This window comes from Actinia tenebrosa, unplaced genomic scaffold, assembly GCF_029948245.1.
Source record: "Actinia tenebrosa isolate PJP-AT-01 unplaced genomic scaffold, QUT_ActTen_1.0 PGA_scaffold2__45_contigs__length_23673736, whole genome shotgun sequence".
Taxonomy (NCBI): Eukaryota; Metazoa; Cnidaria; class Anthozoa; order Actiniaria; family Actiniidae; genus Actinia; species Actinia tenebrosa.
Genome location: NW_028292579.1, coordinates 2,487,937 through 2,509,022, shown reverse-complemented (window position 1 = coordinate 2,509,022; position 21,086 = coordinate 2,487,937). Strand labels below are relative to the sequence as shown.

The following is a 21,086-nucleotide window of genomic DNA, read 5'->3' as shown; positions in this document are numbered from 1 at the left end:
GCTTTTTAAATACTGTTTCTATGAACCAGTTCGATTTTGTATATTTAATTAAGCCTTAATAGACGTCATCATCATTAACATATTGGAAGTATAAACCTTCATAACTTAGAAACGCATCACTCAAATCAAGAAATATTTTACCATTCAACTTTTTACAATAACTTAGTTAACTTGGTTATTTTTTATCATCAATAAGAGGACAGACAGATAAACCTGACGTCAACGAGCGCGCGCTCTTTCCGTTAGTTGTTTTGATCTGTAAAAATAAATTTTTTTATCGTTTTCGTTATTGTAAAAAACATCATCAGATATGATAGTATGCGGATCCACACTACTTTGACAATGTGATGACAAAATTTATCGTCAATAAGAGGACAGACATAAAAATCTGATGTCAATTTGTTAAATTTACTTCATGTAGAATCAGTACTGAAAGTATTGTCGAAGGGTTCATTTGCAATTTAAAGCCCTATTGATTTAGGTGTCATATGACACATGTTCTTTTTTTGTTTGTTTGTTTTTCTTCTTTTATATATTTTTATCATAGCTATATCATAGCTTGTGTGCTATCTTATTAAGTGAGGATAAATAAAGATTTATATTTATATATACAGATCTGTGATATACGCGCGCACCGTTGAATCGAAAACTGAATCCACTAACCTCATTTTATTCTTTTATAGAAAACGAAAAAAGGACAAAACTGGCAGATCAACATCAGAACCATTGCAGCTGTTTCAAGGTTAGTCTTTTAAAATACGTTTTTGAATAAGGACACGAAAAAAATAATCGGGAAAAGAACATAGAAAGAAAAAGACGATCTTGTTAGTCGCACCTGCTCCAGCTGATCTGAAGTAGTGACGTAGAATGACAAAACTGAGGTGTCGCAAGCCTGTGAAAATTAACCAGCGGGAAAAAGAACTTGCCCTCCTGTGATTAAAGTTTAAAGCTCATAAATTATTTCGTCCCTGTTTTTTTAGTACGTATTAGCAACGCTATTTTGTTTCCTTTGGTGACCTGGAAATCCGTGGGGACATCCTGCAAATGAAGTTGACTTTGTCCTTAATTGACTCCAAAACTAAAAAGTTAAATCACAGAATTAAATTAAATTCCCCTTTACCTTGGGTGTAAAGTTTACTTATTTCAGACCACGTATCATTCTCTTTAGAATAAGGGGATCATCTCCCGGTTCAACAGCCTATCCCTGTCTGGAGGCATAACACTAATGTACTAACAAATCACTCATGATTGTAAGCTGCACGGCTGCTACTAGCGCCTTGATAGTGCAGTTTTCGTATGACTGTGAAAAGCTCACGGCACGAACACGGTCGTGACACAGCAAGGGATACGCCAGACCAATCACACTGCACGAGAATTTACTCTCCATCCAATCCAATACCCGGAACACGGCATAAACCCGGCGCGGACACGTTCACGCCAGGATCACGGCACTTTTAGATCAATCATATTGCGCGTGAAAAAAATCAGCCAATTAAAATTCTAGAAAGTATCACGGTCACGGCACGTCACGCTTACGGAACTGAGCTTTTCACAGTCATACGAAAACTGCACTATGCAGCCCGTAAAGTCCTCCACTGGTGATAAACGTTGTATAAATGCGCGATATGAGAACCTTCCATTATTATCATGATAAGATTTTTTGTTTGAGTTGTATCCATATTCATGTGTCTTCTCGAGCGCAACCGTTAAACACAAAAATGATACTCTAGGGAATGACACGTGGTCTGAAATGGGAAACCAGTGAATTGGTTTATAGACCTAATACTTGAAAAAATCTTTCAATTGGCTTACAGACCTCTGCCTTGGGTATAAGGTTTTCCCATTTCAGACCACGTGTCATTCTCTTGAGAATAAGATTCTTTGTTTGAGTTGTATCCATATTCATGTGTCTTCTCGTGCGCAAACGTTAAACAAAGAAATGATACTCTAGAGAATTACACGTGGTCTGAAATGGGAAAATATTATGCCCAAAGTAAAAGGATCTATTTGATGGAGGCTAATAATCCAAACGTAATGGAAGATATTAGTTACACTCTATTGCATTCAAACAATGTACTACTTTGACGATACGGCGGCCATCTTGTCAGGGGACAAAAAAAAAACACCCAAGATTACGGAAAATGTGTAGCGTTTAGTGTGTTAAGGACGTTCATGGGCATTGTTTGCGCGCATCCTTTCTACGCATGATTGTAGTGAGCGCGCGCTCAACGTGATGACGTCATTCCAATGTTTTGATAAGCAAAATCTCATGAAAACGTCTTTCATCTCTTATAGCTCTAAAACGAAGTCGGGGACCCACCTTTTTATTTTATTTTTTGAAAGTACTTTATAATACTCAGCTTTAGGGGAAAAACAAAAAACAATTTGACGACGGGATCAAATCGAAATTACATATTTTGTGCGTAATTGGAGTAGAATTTTACGTAGCGTGAAGGCTCCAAGACCACTCTTGTAGCCCAATAGTATTTCATATTTCTAGCTTTTTAACACAAATTTTAAAAGTTAACGAATTATTTGGTTTTTGTAGAGTTCTGGTTGAAATGGGGACGATCAATTCATTTTTTCAGTAAAATATGGCTTATAGTTTTTGACAGCTTTCCATGTCTACGTTGTTCGCGCGTTTTTACCGTAAAAAGGGTGAACTTCCATTTTTTATTTTACTTCTAGTATGACGTAGATTTATCATACAAAATTCAAAAGAAAAATCTGACGATGGGAACTTTTACCCATGATCGTCCTTTAAAATGTTATAATAATTTATTACTTAGATACCCCTATTTAATATAGCAGATCAATAGCGCTTTACACAACAACAACAACAACAACAACAACAACAAGAACGTTTTTATTGTACCTAGAATTACATGCATATTTACAAAGAAAATTTAAATAACTATAAGTACAGGCCCTAGCTAATAACTATAAAACTAAAAATGCGCTAGGACCATAGATTACATACATGTATATACTTATTTCAATAAAGTTAGTCACCATAAACCTAGAAAGCTGTGATCGCTGAGAATCATGGAAGCTTTTGACACAAACTGCAGCAGTTGAGGATGCTCAGAGGAGGTTAGCTTGTAACTGGTAGAAGATCTCAAGTCCATGAACAGTTATCAAGCGGCTGAAACATGTAAATGCATCTACCCATAATCCTTGTCGGTCTCAGCTTTGTGGCTTCTTAGGTGACTAACTTTATTAAAATAAGTCTATACAGCTATTTCCAAAAAGGTTGAATACTGCATACTGCATACTGAATAGTGCATTCCAAGACCAAAGTGCATTGTTGGTCATAGTGACATTGTCTAAAGTAGGATTGATAATAATTATTTATTCTATTGTTAGTGTATTCCATCTTAAACAATATACTAACTACATGTAGAGAGTTAATTGCTGTATATTTCCTTTTTTTTTCGAGTTAACGAGACCCACAATGTTAATATCAATCGACGTCATTACTGTAACAAAGCTTCGTCTATTTGCCCCCTGGACGCCCCGTAATGCCTTTTGATCCAAGATAGCCGCCGTATCGTCCAAGTAGTCTATTGTTTAAGTCAAGGCATTTGGGTCAAGACTTTGGACTTAATGTTATTCACTGACTTATACAAGTATATGTAGATCAATCCTGGGCTCTTACAATTAGCATCTGCCCTAAAATAGGGAGCTTCATATTCATATATTTTTTATTACATTCAAAGCGGCTCAAGCTTACCCCCCTAGGCTCCATTAATGGTATCATTATTAGAATATTGACTTTCATTATTCTTACTTAGATTACGAAATCTTAGGATTCAAAATAATAACTAATTAAAAGCTCGAATTCTGATTGGATCATGGTGTTCCTCTCAATGTATAATCCAATCAGAATTCGAGTTTTGATTTGGTTATTATTTTGAATCCTGAGTCTTTGTATTTTCAGAAAGAATAATAAATTTCAATATTCGAATAATGAAGCCGTTGGTGGAACCTGGGGGGGGGGGGGGGGGGGGGGGGGGGGAGGGCTTAAGTTGTTTTGACTTTAAAATCCTTTTTTTGACTCTTGATGCTCTAAATGTTACATAGGTCTAAAGGAACCTTTCACGTGAATTGGAACACAGAAAACGAATGAAATGGAAAACGTATTATTCATATAAAAGCCGAAGGTATGTGTCTTAACATATTGCATATTTATTTATTTTGTGGCATAAGTCTATTGATGCGTCTAGTTGACTGTGAAAAGGTCGGTGCCGTGTGCGTGTTTTGCAGCGATATGCAATGATTTCTAGATTTTAGAATTTTCTCCCGCAATGTGATTGGTCTCATTGGTGTGACCGTGTTTGCGCCTTGTTCTGATTATTTGATTGCATGGAGAGTAAATTCTCGCGCAATGTTATTGGTCTGGCGTATGCCTTACCACGTTCGTACCGTGAGCTTTTCACGGACATACGCAAACTGCTCTAGTGTAGTATAGTGTAATGCAGTGCAGTGCAGTGTGATGTGATGTGGTGTGGTGGTGTGGTGTGGTGTGGTGTGGTGTGGTGTGGTGTGGTGTGGTGTGGTGTGGTGTGGTGTGGTGTGGTGTGGTATGGTGTGGTGAAGTGTAATGAGTGCTATTTTCACCTGTTATTTTAACATTGTTTTTCCTCAATCCCTTCAAAACCCCCCCCCCCCCCCCCCCCCCCAATTCCCCGTTTGAAATAAACGGTCCCTCAATACATTTGACAGGTGAACGAGTGGTATTTGAAGAGGACTGGGTACTAGTTTGTTATTTTCTCGCTTCTATTCCCTCTTAGGTTTTTTTTCACACTTTAATAGTCTAAAAGTCGATATAATCGTCTTCAAGCCATCAAAAACTTGATTTCCAAATATTATTTCAATCATATCGAGCAGAAAAGAAACAAACGCTTCAAATCAATCAACACATAACCCCGATAATTCCCTCTCCGACATCAAGATATAACAGACTCTTAACCTTTAAATTACTCGTTACATTAGGAGAAAATAGCGATTGTTTACATTGGATTACATCCCCTAGTCTCGAAGTTCTGTTTTTATTAAAGTCCGTAAATTCCCTATCAAAAATGCCTATTTCTATAAATAAATAATGATTATCAACAAACCTACATTCCGTTTGAATGTCATAATCGTAAAAGATACTTCGTATTTGGCAGACTTTCATCTCTTATTTTTGCGTATAGAACCTTGAATCTTCAATATTTCGAAATAAGAATTAATCTAGAGTTTTAGCACAAAAAAGCCATGGTTTTTAGGAGATTGAATTATTTTTTCCCGAAAGTAACGCACGGGGCAGGTGGTTGAAACAGCTCTAATCGTGTTGCTTAAATTCCCAAGGCGTTCACGGTGTTTTACCACTACAATTTGATAATTTGGTATGCTCATCAAAGCAATTTCATAATTTTAGTTCTATACCAAACTAGAAAGAACACGGCTTGAGTTGACGTGTTGAAAGAAAAAATAATAAAAGCATTAGGATTGATAGAATTTTTTCTTTTAACATCAGCAACAATCGATCGCTTTTTCGCGAAAACTAAAAACTTTGATATTCGATCGGTTCTGTGTTAAAGAAAAGTCAAGTTAAGAGATTCTTAAAATACCGTAATAGGGTCGCTCTCAAGCATTCAGCTAATTGTACGACTAAAAGAATAAAGAAGTGAGTAATTACGAATACCCAAGGAAAGCCCAATTCTAATCCCAAGTACAGCTGACAGAAAATAATTGGAATAACAGCTCTTTTCCCTTGAATACAGAACATGAATAAAAACGCTCAAATAATTCGTTTACAAAAATGAATGTACATTAGTGATATTTACAAATTCCCTCGAATTCCGAGGGCCAGAATCAGAATCACGTTCCCTGAGCTTCAAAAGAGACAAGTGTATTGTTGTTTCTATCTTGCGGGCAATTCCTCATAAATTTTAAATGCACATACGTTGTCAAAACATTTGGACTATATTCCATTCTATCAAATAGCGACAGATAATACCCAGCGTGTTCAGATCCTACGAATATCTATTTAACACCGATAAAACCCGATTCCTACGACTTCAAGGAATTTCCAGACAAGTCAGAAATATTTCTCAAGGCTGGTGGGCTGGTCGACGATATGGTTGTATAATGATCGCTTTGGGTATATAAAGATGTCGGCACCCTACAATATTTACTAAAGGTTAGACAAATGTGATAGAAATAGTGTATAACGCTGATATGCCTAATATTAATCAGCTACCGGCACTATATTTTACCGACCACCTTAACTGTCCATCAATCCATAGTAAGCGGACGTTTAGGCCCCATAATCAGTGTCTAAATAATTCGTCCATTATACAAATAGCCTACGCGGTTGTACAAAGTTTATTCCTCCTTGAAATCAGAGCATTTTACTATATCTCGCTTTTCGCCGTTCAATATCACTCTTTTGTCGGTGTCATTGAATTCATAGACAGTTCATTTTTGTATCTATCGTGTATTAGTTTTATTTAGTTAGTGAGCTTTCAATTTTGTTTTACATCAGGTATTTTTATTTTATTTGTACCGTACTTTCATTATTGCTTTCGAAGATCGCTATCTTTTCCTTATTCCTAGCACATTTGAGTTCAATTATACTACAAGATTAGATTCGGAGAGAAAGAAAAGAAAACTAACAAAAAAATCTACCTTCCTTAACCTTTTTCAAATGCACAGAAAACACACATCAGCTTTTTTATATATGTATATATTTTTGTCTATTATAATAGATAGACTTGGCGGCGAAACATGACAATTCTGCAGCTTAAGCGATTCCTATTAAAAATTGATTTGTTGATTGTCGCCCTTACTCGCGATTACATCTATAGCACTTAAGATTTTTTTGGCTTTAATATACACACTGCCAATTCGTTTTGGTCATGTTCTGTACTACCATAGACAAGAAATATTACTTCCAAGTCTTGCGGAATATTTCACCGACCACACCGCAATCGATACGAGTCTGTGGTATCTGCGGGAAGTGACGGATTAGTGACGGATTATTTGGAACCCTGCTTACACCGAAAGAAAAATTAGAATACTTTTATTCCGAGTGTAGCATGAAATAATGTTTCGTACTTTTGGGTCAATGTCATCTACGAAATATTTAACTGTGGAAAAAGAGGCTAAATCATTTAATTGAAGAAGGAAAAACAACTTGATTATTCGACTCGTTTGGCAAGACACATGTCATAAGGAACCCTGGGGCGTATTTTATTAGTTGAAGACAAATTTCTATTACATGATTAATGGTGAACTGAATGACTCGTTCATCTAACAAGCCGTTCACAATGGTTACGCTATAATTATTATGATAATAGGAACTAAAGAGATGCTAGCGCCATCAACACGCTTTACCCCATTTATAACCCTAGTTAAACTTGAAATGAGTCTCCTGCGCGACCGCTAATAGTGTCGTCACGCAACGCTCGTTCCCCTTACAATTTCTGGGCTGTCTGACTGTCTGACTACATACCGTCTGACCACCACACTGTCTGTCCATCACACTGTCTGACCATCACACTGTCTGACCATCACACTGTCTGTCCATCACACTGTCTGACCATCACACTGTCTGACCATCACACTGTCTGACCATCACACTGTCTGACCATCACACTGTCTGACCATCACACTGTCCGTCCTTCACACTGTCTGACCATCACTCTGTCTGTCCATCACACTGTCTGACCATCACACTGTCTGACCATCACACTGTCTGTCCATCACACTGTCTGACCATCACACTGTCTGACCATCACACTGTCTGACCATCACACTGTCTGACCATCACACTGTCTGACCATCACACTGTCTGACCATCACACTGTCTGACCATCACACTGTCTGACCATCACACTGTCTGACCATCACACTGTCTGACCATCACACTGTCTGACCATCACACTGTCTGATCATCACACTGTCTGACCATCACACTGTCTGACCATCACACTGTCTGACCATCACACTGTCTGACCATCACACTGTCTGACCATCACACTGTCTGACCATCACACTGTCTGACCATCACACTGTCTGACCATCACACTGTCTGACCATCACTCTGTCTGACCATCACTCTGTCTGACCATCACGCTGTCTGACCATCACGCTGTCTGACCATCACGCTGTCTGATTATCACGCTGTCTGACCATCACGCTGTCTGACCATCACGCTGTCTGACCATCACGCTGTCTGACCATCACACTGTCTGTCTGACCATCACACTGTCTGTCCTTCACACTGTCTGTCCATCACACTGTCTGACCAACAAACGTTTGATCTGTGGTTTAGCTATTAAGCCGTAACCTGACTTAAAAAAGAAATACAGCCTATCAAGCTGCGGTTATGTTCTATGTCATGGGATTGCGCGCGCAATATTTAGCAATTATTCGCCGAAGGCGAAGTGAAAATCGGGGAATATTAACCGAGACGCGAGTCTTCGAGCGACGAGGTAAATATTCTCCGATTTTCACTGGCAAATAATTGTTTTAGTATAAACACACAGGTGATTCTTTCAAAAAAAAGAAGAAGAAGAAGATAAAATACTTTTTTTCCGGTAACAGCAACAAAACGTCTGGCCGCCATTTGGGATTATCGCTGGACTATCGTGTGATAGTGTGAGTTTCTCGACCAATCAGCGCACGAGATTTTCAATAATCACCTGTGTATTTTTACTAAAAACCAATAAGATATTGAAATATCTACGTGTATATCTACGTATATATTGCCCGCGCAAATAGTTTTCTAGTCTATACAAGAATCATTGTCTTCCCCCTCCCCCCACCCCTCTCTTTCCGGCACTTTCCAAAGCGTTTGTGTTATCGATAAAGTCACTTTATTGTCTCTTAACAAAGATTCTCAACGTGACAACGGCGCCTTTACCGACAATGAATCATTCAAACTATAACTACTTTCGCTTGACTAATTATCAAACTACTTAAGGAAAGCTTTTTCGGCTTTTATCTCCGACAAGGAACGATTATCTCTTCAAAGAATTGGACCGATTCAGATTTATTTGAAAGGATTATAGTACATTCAAAGTAATTACACACTAGGCCGATAACACTGCTCTTTAAAACCTAAGTCATTAAGCTATATATTAATATATTCTCGTATTGAGTGAAAAACATAATGGGTCATTAGTGTCGATCGTTTTAGTGCATGGAATAAGATTAGAACTCTTTGACGTTCTTTAACTGAACTTCACCCACCGGATATCAGCAATGCTTATAAGTATGTATGAAATATTTGACATATAATGTGCGCGCTGATTGGCTAGGTACTGTGTTTATATCAGAGGATACAGAAACTCGCGCAAAATCGTTCAAGAATATTTTATAAAAGCTATATAAAACGGATGCTTATGTCTGTACTGTGATATAAATTATGGGAGCGCTTGAGAAGCAAGAGAAGCTACGCCTCGTGTTACTAAGGTTGCTTCTGCTTTGTGCTCTACAGTGTGTTTATATCACAGTACAGAGACACGCGCGCGCGTTTTATATTCCTTAAATATAAATATGTTTTCTAGTTATACAATGGTCTTGAATGGTATACCATGGAATATCCCACTTGTCGTTTCTAGTATCGTATAGAGTAAAGAAGAAAATACCATTAACTTTTGAAAAAATAATGAAATAAATAGGATTTGACAGTGGCATTTCCACAGAGTGCCTCTTCATCAACTCTATTGCTATTGGAATTTAGAAGTTGAATTTTACGGAGGGAGGAAAACCGGAGAACCCGGAGAAAAACACTCGAAGCACAGGAGAGAAGCAACAAACAACTCTACTCACATACGAAACCGAGTCTGGAGCGATTCGGACTCGTTTCACCTTGTTGAGAGTAAAGCGCTCTCAACGCTACGCCATGATTCTTGATTCCCAGAATGAAGTATTTTCGTGACAAGGGATATTCCTTGGTGTGCCACGAGAGTCATACCATTGTATAACTATTTTGTCCCACGCCATTGAACAAGTGGAAGAGATACTGCGAAATTTATTGAAATAAAAGAAGAGTTAGAAAATGAGAGGTAAAATGGGAAATAGAAAGAGATGAAAGAATACGTTACAGTAAAAAATAAGAATTTTGTTTTAAAATTTATGCAAAACAAAATCTCTAATATGTTAGAGAATATCAAGATCCTTGGAAATTTGCATTGTATGCGCTGAAAGCTTTATCCTATTTCAGTTTTTCTCTTTAAACTAGCGAACTATTCTATAATATTCTCTCATTATAGGTCCTTTCATTTTGCCTTTGCGTGAACGCCGTCATGTTTACACTCATCGTTAATAGGCTTTACATCTAAAAACCCGGCTCGTGGGACGCACCGACTTCTGATGAAGTATTTCTGACGACAATTATGGATTTTCCTAAGAGAGATCAAGTTTTTCCCTTCCAAAAACCAAGTGAACTATTTAAATGACAATTACATATATACCGTTTCCCAGATACTACTCCAAAAAACTCGTGCAACTCATTATAACTTTTAATTAGAGAATTCCCGTAAAAAAAAAAAAAAAAAAGAAAAAATGTAAATAAAATCATTTAAAAACCCAGCGTTCTTATTAAAGTCCTTCTCCATAGGACTTTATTTTAGCTTTGCTTGATATTTAGTATTTTTTCGCAATCAACGTTAACAAGCGAAATTTTGTTCAAATGAAATTTGTCGGTTGTCACAAAGCTTTCGGGGGCTCTGTACAAACTTAAAGCGTCCAATTAAACTCGCTCACAGACACTCTTGCATATTCGATCAGCAACGTATTGGGTTTTTTTTCTCTGCTAAATATTGTTGTTATCATTGGAATTGCTATGTTAGCTTGTAAAGCAACCATTAGAATGGAGTCATCGTACAAAGTAAGACATTCTTTATGTTTTTTCAGCTCGCACAGGTAACCAGGGATCGTGAAATCGATGGATGATCGTACCAGGTGAGGACTAGCTACTACGTTTTACTAAATATATATATGAATTGAAAGGATTTAGTCTAGATTGAATCGCACGCGATTTAATAAATGATCTAAATTACGACTTGTACTCACACTAACCAGCAACAAACCAGATTTCAACGCGGTAAACTTTTTTATCCACGCCAATCGATGCTACGATAAAAACATTCGATTGAAATTGAAATTGTTTCCTACAGTAAACGAAAATCCTATGCGCTCTCTCTCTCCTGTGACGTGACACTCCGGCATTGTGTACGGTAACAGGTTCACTGACTTAGCGTCATTATAGAATGCCTTTTCGTGGCCCTGGAAGATGGAATGACACTAATTGGTATTAATTTAAGCTATACTCTTATCACTTAGGCACTATAAACCATAGTATTTGACATTTATCACACATTCGAGCATTCATAGTACTTCAAAAGTCTAACTTTCTTTCAAAACCAAAGTCTCTTCAAAATATTGACACAGTGTAAACACAAGACGACTTGACGCCTGAGGGGGGATTAGAATTTGTAAGTTCTTTACAGACGACAATATAGTTTTACTATTTTCGAAGATAAAACATATTAAGCCCCGTTTGCACTGGCGATTTTTGCTGCGATTTTTGTGGCAATTTTCGGAAATATGAAATCTTTTGTCTCAGCCTTCAAAAGAGACATTCGTCTTGGAAAATCTTGGTATCCTGTAAATTCTTTACCATTATTTATTATGGACAAAATCGCAAAAAAATCGCAGCAAAAATCGCCGCAAAAATCGCTAGTGTAAACGGGGCTTTAGACTCAATATAAATGTTGGACTGAAATTTTATCACCGCTATCTTTACGATTATTAGATTATATAGTGTATTGATGTTACGGTGTTTTACAACAGAAAAATATTGTCGAGAACACGTATAAAGTATCTTTTAAATTGCTTACCTTGAATACAGTTCGAAGCTTAGCTGCCTGAGATCGATCATCTTTGAAATTTCTTTTAAATAAATCTAGCCCCCAAAAAGGACAATTTTCCCCGATTTTAAATTGCTATTTCAAGTGGATTTGTAATAATCTTTCTAGATACTTTGACATTGGTAATCCGGTATCAAAATAATAACATAAATAAGCCGAACAGATTTGAATCTTATCTTTAGTAAGCTAGTTAGAGTTTATTCAATTGATCAATACTAAAGACAACTTCTGAATAATTATAATATGGCCCGTAAGTACACTCAGCTTTCTTTTTACCCCTGAAAGTTAGACAAACAGAGAATAATAAGTCTCCAAAAAACAAAAGAAAAAAAGAAAAAATTGCTTAGAGTCGCGAGCAGGTTAAATTATACCAAGTTTTGTGTCCAAGAAACTTTATATTTATATTTATATTCATATTCATATTCATATTCATATTTATATTTATATTTATATTTATATCTTTATCTATATCTATATCTATATTTATATTTATACTTATTAGTATTTTTTATAAAAATGAATCTATAGCTTTTATGCCACATATCATGTTATATTTCATTTTTGCTTCTAAAGCTGTTTTTTTCAAAAAAGTAAAAAAAAAAAAAAAAAAAAAAAAAAAAAAAGAATTGAAAATTAAAAATTAAAAATTAAAAAAAACCAGAAGCTTTTCTTAGTTTATTCTCACTTTTTTACTTAATCGTAAGATTATTTCTATTACAACAGAATATCTAGTCGATACTTTGAAGTTTTTTTTGATGATATATCTATATACTTGAGAAGTATGGAAAATCCATTTATCAAACAGAGGATTGTATCCCACTGTTGTATTGATTGTTTTTTTGAACACCTGGAACCTGAGAATAATATTCACTGACGTCGCTATGAATGGGAGATTTAACTTGTTTTAGAACTTTTTGGATTGGTTGATATTTTGATTTTATCGGTTCAATCAGTATTTTGTCTCTTCTTTTGTCAAGTTTCATCTCCAATAGTGACTTTCAAGTCATCTAGCTATTTAGAGATGACCTAAGCGCCTTCTCCGAGACATCTCCGAATTACCTCCGAGAGATTTCCGAAGCATTTTCGAAACATTGTCAAAACATAAGAAAAATATCTTGCTTCAGTAATACAGGCAAATTTATTTCTTTTTCTATCCTCCCAAATCTTTTCCGAGAGATCTCCAAGGCAATTCCGAATCATTATCAAAACATCGAGCAAACGAATTTCCAGATACTTCAATAATACAAAATTCTCTTCAACCCCCGTCTATCCTTCCGAGTTATCTCCGAGAGATCTCCGAGGCAATTCCGAAGCATTGACAAAACATCGAGCGAAATAATTTCCAAATACTTCAATTCTCGGTTTTCACGTGACGTCACGAGCGGATTAAAACTTAGTGTCCGCCATATTGGTGCACAGGAAGCTCATTAGCATATGTCAAATCACACACGTGCGCTTATGTTTTGATTCGAATTATGCGATGTCCGAGGATTTACTCGTCGATATTTCAAAAAACGAAACCCAAGAACAGAAAAGAATTGAAGATACCTCTTCAATTGTCTTATCTGAATACGCCAAAAAGCTTGAAAATCACATTCGAACGAGATATTTAAAAAAAATCGAAGGTATTGGAGTCGACCCCGCGTGTTTACAAGGCGAGAAGTTAGATGCAGAATGTCTGCCACCGATCGAAGCCACCGATCTTCTCTCTTATCTTGTGCTGGAAACCAGCTTCTATACTTTAAGGCAGTTCAAGGCTTTCAAGAGTCTAGAGAGTTACAATCAAATGGTATCGGGCTTCATAACGAGCGTTCAAGGAAAAGCCATTGGAAATAAGTTCGTGGTGTTAGGAAAAGTTCGTCATTCGCAGCGAATGAATGAACCGCCAATACCAATTTGGATTATCGCTAATGGAGAAGGAACGATAATATCTGCCCACTGCCTTGGTTGCAAAGCAGGTCTAGCAGAGTGCTGCTCTCATGTAGGGAGCGTACTGTTCTATATTGAGGCGTGGAATCGTATACATGGAAAGTTGGCCTGCACAGAAGTGAAATGTACGTGGCTACTCCCAACTTACGTAAACGAAGTACCGTACGCTCAAGTTGAAGACATCAATTTTAAATCAGCTCGAAAGTTGAAAGATGAATTAGACGTTAAAATTGATGGTGTACAACCTTCGACTAGCACTCCGGTAGGGAAAACGAAGTCCGTCCCAAATGTCACCCCTACAGAAACGGATATGAAAACCTTCTTTGCAAAACTAAATGAGAGCCAAAAAAAGCCTGTCATTCTTTCTCTAGTGGCTCCTTATGCTGATCAATTTGTACTAAAAAGTCGGCGTGTTCTAACGATACCATCCCTTTACAATCATGAGAATCTGAAGCTGAACTACCCAGAGCTGTTACAAAAGTGCTGCAAAGTCGAACTATCTCTTTCTGATTCCGAGATAGAATTAATAGAACAGGAAACAAGGGATCAATCAAAAGGAACTGCGTTTTTTAAACATAGAGCTGGTCGTGTTGGGGCTTCAATGAGTTATTCTGTTGCCAATACAAATCCTGACCAACCATCTATCTCACTTATTAAAAACATTTGCTATCCACAGTTGTTTAGTGTGCAATCTAAAGCAATCAATCATGGAATCAAAAATGAAGGCAAAGCCATAGAGACTTACAACCATCTCATGTCTGCAAACCACAAAGATTTTGTACTGATAAAGTGTGGAGTTTTCATTGATAAGCAACATCCCTGGATGCATGCAACACCTGATTTCCTCTGTTCCTGCTCCTGTTGTGGTGATGGGTGTGGAGAAGTAAAGTGCCCTTACATTATTGAAAACTGGGACTTTGAAAGTTATGTGCTTAAGAAAAGTTCTTGCCTAGAGAAAGTGAATGGAATATTTCGACTAAAGAGAAAGCACCAGTATTATTACCAAGTGCAGCAACAATTGTCTATAACTGGTCGCCAATTTTGTGACTTTGTCGTGTGTGCATTCAGCGAAAACAAACCTCAAGTCTTCATTGAAAGAATTCTCCCAGAAACAAGTCACTGGGAAGCTATCGTTCCCAAAGTTACAAAAGTATGGCAGACATGCATACTACCTGAGATTCTTGCTCGATGGTATACAAGAAAACAGCACTTACCTGAAATAAAACCAGCAAACAAGTCCTCTGGTATTTGTTACTGTGGAATGCCTTCTCAAGGAAGAACTATTCACTGCAGTAACCCAAAGTGCCTAATAAAGGAATTTCACCAGACATGTTTGCATTTATCAGATTCAGTCCTTGATGTTTGGTACTGTCCTAACTGCCGCTTGCTAGCAGAATTTCAATGCAAAAAGCCAAGAAAAGCACCAAAGCCAAGTTCTACTAAGTGCACACATAATGATCAAGCTTTGAAACTGGACAGTATTTGTGTATGTGGCTCATCACCAATGATGAATGAAAGGCTTCTCAAATGTCACAGTGAAAATTGCCAAAATGGAAAGTTTTTCCATCTCCAGTGTCTGGACTATAAAAGAATGCCTAACAATAGTCAAACTACGTGGGTGTGCAGCAATTGCAAGGTGTCTCAAGCAGCCAAAGTAACTGCATCTAGTTCTATTGGTCCTACCACTTGTTCTTCTTCTTCAAAAGCCAACACTGTTAGTGCTGCATCAACAAGCCAATTAAAATGTGAAAACAGTATTCCACAAATGCAAGCAGCTAAATTGGACAAAAAGGAAAGTACAATCATTGGTAATAATGCTAGTGCTGTATCTACTAGTTATTCATCAATTATTGATTCCAGTGATGATGAATCGGATGTCAAAATAACACAAGTGACTAAAGGGGTTTTAGACAAGAGGGCTTCCCTTGGTAGCCTCAATGACAGTCATTTTGACATCATTAATTCACCTACTGGATGGCTGGACTGTACAATAATTCAGAAAGCACAAGTACATCTACAGAAAGTCAATCCTCTGATAGAGAGCTTTCAAAAAACAACCCTTGGCCCCATTAGGAACTTTGATGTTGTCACTTCAGAATTTGTTCAAATATTACATACAGGACATATGCACTGGGTCTGTATAAGCTCTATTGGATGTAGACCAGGCATGGTCAACCTTTATGATGGTCTCTACCATGATATCATTGCCAAAGAGGTTGAAGAACAGGTAGAGAGTTTAATGGCAGACAGCTATGTAGGCATAGAAAATGTAACAGTCCAGCAACAACTGAATGGGAGTGACTGTGGAATCTTTGCCATAGCATTTGCTACGTGTCTGGTTTATGGTTTCAGCCCACGAGACTTTACATTTGACATACCCAAAATGTGCCCACATCTGGCTCAGTGTTTGGAAATTGGTAAAATTACAATGTTTCCATCAGTTTAGAATATGTGTTTAGAACACGCTAGTGTTCACTAGCCATCATCTACTCTTTATTTGAAACAGTAATGTTGTTTTAGAAGAGCAAATGCATTAATACCATGAAAGAAATACAAAGTTGTTAATAATCATAGTAGCTATTTAGCAAATAACAGTTGGTTTCGATCCACTAGAATATTCATTACACAAAAACATATCTATACACCTATTTCATTTAAGAAAGGTTGTCATCGCTAAAGGAGAAAGGTGATAGGTTATTCATAGTTCCAACAATCACTTGTTTTTTTTTTTGTTTTTTTTTAATGAGTTTTGAGATATCCAGTGTTGTTTGTAGCCTGAAAGAACTTTAAAGGCTTTGATTATTTGCGTTTATTTTCATATATTACACCTTCGAATCGACTATTGCCTTTGGCAGTGACAACTGTTTTTTTGAAATAGGTGATACAAAAGACCACTATATTCTATTGTGCTTTAAATGCAACAAAATAGTAGTAAATTTGAGAATTAATAATAAACAATTAAGATACACTAGTTTTCATCAGCAATGTCCAAAAATAAAATAGCTACTCTGACAGGAACAAAGCAGAAAAATATTTCTTGTGTCACCAATACATTATGACATTTTGAATACAAGAATATCCTGGTATTTCATTTTTATCTTTATAAATAAATTCAAATTCTTAAATTTTGGTAATAATTAGTATGTTTATAATCTAGTCAAATGGAATGATTGGTGGACAAAGGTTAACAAGACCAGAACACACCCTTAAAATGATATCAATGACTGGTACCTGTTCCTTATTGCTCATGAGAAAGTCAGTGCTCAGTGTCCCTTTCAGAATTGTGTACTTGCACCTCAGCAAACCGATTACCCTCTCCACATGAATTCTGACATTTGCAATTCCTCGGGTGTTCTCAACATCGATGGGGTCCAGCTGGCTCTTCCCCTTAGTAAACGCTGGTATAACAAGCTCTGCTCTCTTGAATGCCACACTTTCATGAACTGTAAATCCCCTGTCGGCCATTACTAGATCACCAGGCACAAGTTTATTTAAAATACCACAGTTTTCAGTGAGGAGCTTATCAGATGTTCTGCCACCCCAGGCCTTTGATACAAAGGAAATGGTGCCTTGTGGAGTGATTCCAATTAATACCTTTACAGTGTTGTGGTGTTTGTAGGAGCTGAAGGTCTGGGCTCTTGCCAGCAGGTTGGTAGGCCTTTCTATGAAGACCTCAAAACAATCAATAATCACTGTTGTCTTCTTTCCAAACGAAAACTCGAAGCATTGAGGCATTGTTCTCCATAGTTCATCCCGCTCAGGCCAATATATTAGTTGAGAGAGTCGTATGTCCATGATTGTTATCCAGGTAAAAAATATCCTGGAGACAGTTGGTGCAGACACTTCAAAACGGTATGCAAGATCCAAGTATGGCACATTAAGTCGGAGTTTCATCAAGACCATGACAAGTTCCTGGAACTTCGTTAAGCTCAACGACTTTCTTGCCACATGAGGGGCTACATGTTCATATACAGCTTGTAAAATAGTAGCTGAAGGCAATCCAGTGTAAAATAGTACCTTCCCATCTTCCAGCATATCTTCGCGATCGAAAGGGGCTTTCTTTGGCTGAGAAAACATATAATCTAACTCCTCAGTTTGTGTGCTTGACTCGGTCATTTCTGGATTAACTTCGTTTGTTTGTGTGCTAGAGTCAGTGATCTTACAAAGTTCCTCCAGCTTCGAAGTAATCCCGTCCAATAAATCGCCATCTTGGCAGTGCGACTTTGATTTATCACTCGCTGATTGAAGGTCATTTGCGATCTGGCTGATTTCCTCAGTTAAAGAAGGAGAGTCAAAAGAAATATTGTCGATTGTAGCGCCTTCTTCATCCAGTTTCGCTACCTTTGCAGCTGACTCGAACAATGCTCTTTCCTGTTGTCTCTTCCTTCTCACTTTTGCACGTTCACTTCGCGCGGCTTGAAGATCAGAGTTTTTCTCACTTACTACTGTTTTGTTGTGTCCCAAATTTAATGTAGGCACCCAATCGACGTTAAACTTATCCCAATTGGCAGCAGGTTTTCCAGAAACGAAGTGACGGCTGCAAATTCTCCCACTGTTGATGATTTCTTCGGATAACCCAACCCTACTAATGGCGGCCAACCACTTTCTACGTCGTTCAATCGACAGCTCTTCTGCCTCCTCTCCTTGACTTTTTCTAACCGATGGAACACGAAAGAGGGAAATTCCCTTATCACGAACACTCCTGGTATGACAATTTACCATTAAACAAAGAACCATTATAGAAAATGTGCTGAAAATATTGACTTTTAGTCGCTCGATTGTGATGAATCTCTTTTGTTTACACTATGTTGTGCACCAATATGGCGGTTAGCAACCGTTGTCATGCACCAAGTCACGTGGGTGAAAACCGAGTCTATCATCCCGACTCATCTCCGAGAGATTTCCGAGGCGTTTAGCGAGCCACTGCCACATTTATCAAAAGACTTAGTAAAGTTTGCTCCAACTCGTGTCCATTTTGCAAAATTGAGTTTATTTAGTCCTCTGTATCCTAAGAAAGAGTCTTTCCTTTGAAAATTCAAAAGCCTGATGTTCTAAACAAATTTGGACCGAATCTGACGTTGCCATGGTGACTAAATTCCTCACTAGACGGTATTTTAAAAATGTATGATAACGACTGCGTTTGGATATTTTGACTAGCCATGCTGTGCTGTGACGAACACGTACGGTTTGATAAACTTAAAATAAGAAAAATAAATTTTGTAATTTTCTTAACAATTTTTCGCGATGAAATTTTGATACCTCGGGCGAATATTCCTATCTTATTGTATTTCTATTTCCACTTGATTTGCATCTTATCTTAGTCTTGTTTCAATAGTATGATTCCATTCCAATTTCATTGTGTCCTTGCAAAGTCTACTTTGCATTTCGATCTTAACAATATACTCTACAAAATTCTGATTGGACAAAGGGATTACAATTAAATCCCAAATCGTAGAGTCCCAATTAAGTTGCTCAATTTTTTCGAGTGTATTATTAACGAAAAATCGCACAATCTTCTCGTAGAATTCGGAATTTATAGATACTCGTGCTGTTTTAAAGTTCTCAAATTAAACTCGCCTAAAGGCTTGTCCAATTTTGAAACGCTTTCAAAACAGCACTCGTACCTATAAATCCGAATTGTACTCGAGATCGTGCTATTTTCTATGCTAATTGCATTTTCTTTCTATCAGCAAGATCACTACTTTTGAAAACACAGTGCAATTACGTCCTATTTCATCCTGCTAAAAAAAAAAAGTAATTTGCTGTGTATATACACCACTAAAGAGTAGAGTCATTAGCCAGAGTGTATACCATATATTCGTGAAAAACTTCGTCAGAAATTGCACAAATTACTAAGTTCCTAACCCTAAACCCTAACCTCAGTAGGCCATAGACCTACACAACTTTGCACTAATTTATACAATTTTGTTAGTTAACTTTTTCATGGTTTTATGGTATGCAATCTATCTTGTAAAGATTAGAACTACCAAAAATCTAATTCCGATTCCTTCAGAAAACAAGTTTTTACATTGTAAATTTTGTTAAAATATACGGATCTAAAAATCTTCCCAAACCGTTTCAAACACTTTCGGCTACATTTTGCACAATTTCAGCTAAGAGAAAACAAAGAAATAAGAAATAAAATAATGAATGTTAGGAAAACTGATTTTGAATGTTTTATATGGTATATTTTATTTTGTAGGTATATGAAGGTGTATTTGTGTAGTTAGTTTTCTCGCTCAGAATTACAATCGTTAGCTTCAATGATTTTAACTGAATTTTTTTCGCAATATATCTGACATTATATCGTTAACTTCAAAAAACTTTAATGGCAAAGTGAAATTTTTTTCGCACTATGGCTGACACTTAATATATACATATTTCACGCAATTCAATTTTGTAATTACACCTATTGTAAGTATGCCTTCATTTTCTAACGTCATGTTCGAAAATAGGCCACTAATTAACTGGATGTAAAACACTGTACCTCGGCATTTAGCAAGGAATATCTTTTCCCCAGAATGTTGAACCAGTATAAAATTTTTAACTCGAGTTTTGCTTTAATTAGCTCATTTAATATGCCGAGGGGAGGGCGGGCTCTCAATTTGAATTTGAAAACTTTCATGGGTTGTTTTGGGGGGGCGTTGTTAGCTACTTCAAAGGAATCTAAGAATGACTGCCGAAGGTGGTTAAGTCATTTGAGTGAAGGGTGCGGAGTATTTACTGGTGGGGATATATGCGGTTAACCAGGAATAGCTTAGTGGTTTCGCGCCAATCATGACACTCATGTCCTATGGAGAGACATTATAGAGAAAACTAGTTTGGCCTAACTCTAATAGGCTTCATTAGATAAATTAAAACACGTGCTACAGAAAATTGAATAACATTTAAATGGCTTCCCTAAACGATTCGACTCGTGGAGATAATTTGAAACTTCAATCAAGATCTTTATTTTTAGCGCTAATAATAATGATAATAAATAATTGGCTTTCCGAAGGATGCGCCCACGTTTTCAGGGAGGCTTTTCATAAATAAAATTTTATAAAATGCAAAATACAGAATTATATAAGCTAAAAATATTGTTCAAATATTACACTATGAATCCCTATGAATTCCCTTTTTCAATGTCATAAAGAAGGTGAGTTAGAAAGTGGCTGGTATTTGAGGTTAGTAAATTGGATGATTCAGCTATCTCTAGACTACGTAATTGCCCTCCAAGACACTCATCAA

At 36.9% G+C, this 21,086-nt stretch overlaps 3 protein-coding genes across 3 annotated transcripts in view; 2 read left to right on the top strand and 1 right to left on the bottom strand.

Annotated features, from left to right (window-relative positions):
• The first annotated feature begins 5,961 nt into the window (after positions 1-5,961).
• Positions 5,962-21,086, top strand: part of LOC116289760 (sodium-dependent neutral amino acid transporter B(0)AT3) — a 29,766-nt gene continuing 14,641 nt past the window's right edge. Inside the window, exons 1-2 of the mRNA XM_089033532.1 lie at positions 5,962-6,187; positions 10,912-10,959. Coding sequence (XP_088889658.1) covers positions 10,943-10,959 — 17 coding nt within the window. The 5' untranslated portion in view covers positions 5,962-6,187; positions 10,912-10,942. The remainder of the gene's footprint in view (positions 6,188-10,911; positions 10,960-21,086) is intronic.
• LOC148908991 (uncharacterized) lies at positions 13,272-16,981 on the top strand. Its single transcript, XM_089033531.1, has one exon. It carries the CDS (start codon positions 13,408-13,410, stop codon positions 16,300-16,302), a length of 2,895 nt encoding a protein of 964 aa, XP_088889657.1. The 5' UTR covers positions 13,272-13,407; the 3' UTR covers positions 16,303-16,981.
• On the bottom strand, positions 16,298-18,593 carry LOC148908990 (uncharacterized). The gene has a single exon (XM_089033538.1). It carries the CDS (start codon positions 18,591-18,593, stop codon positions 17,010-17,012), a length of 1,584 nt encoding a protein of 527 aa, XP_088889664.1. The 3' UTR covers positions 16,298-17,009.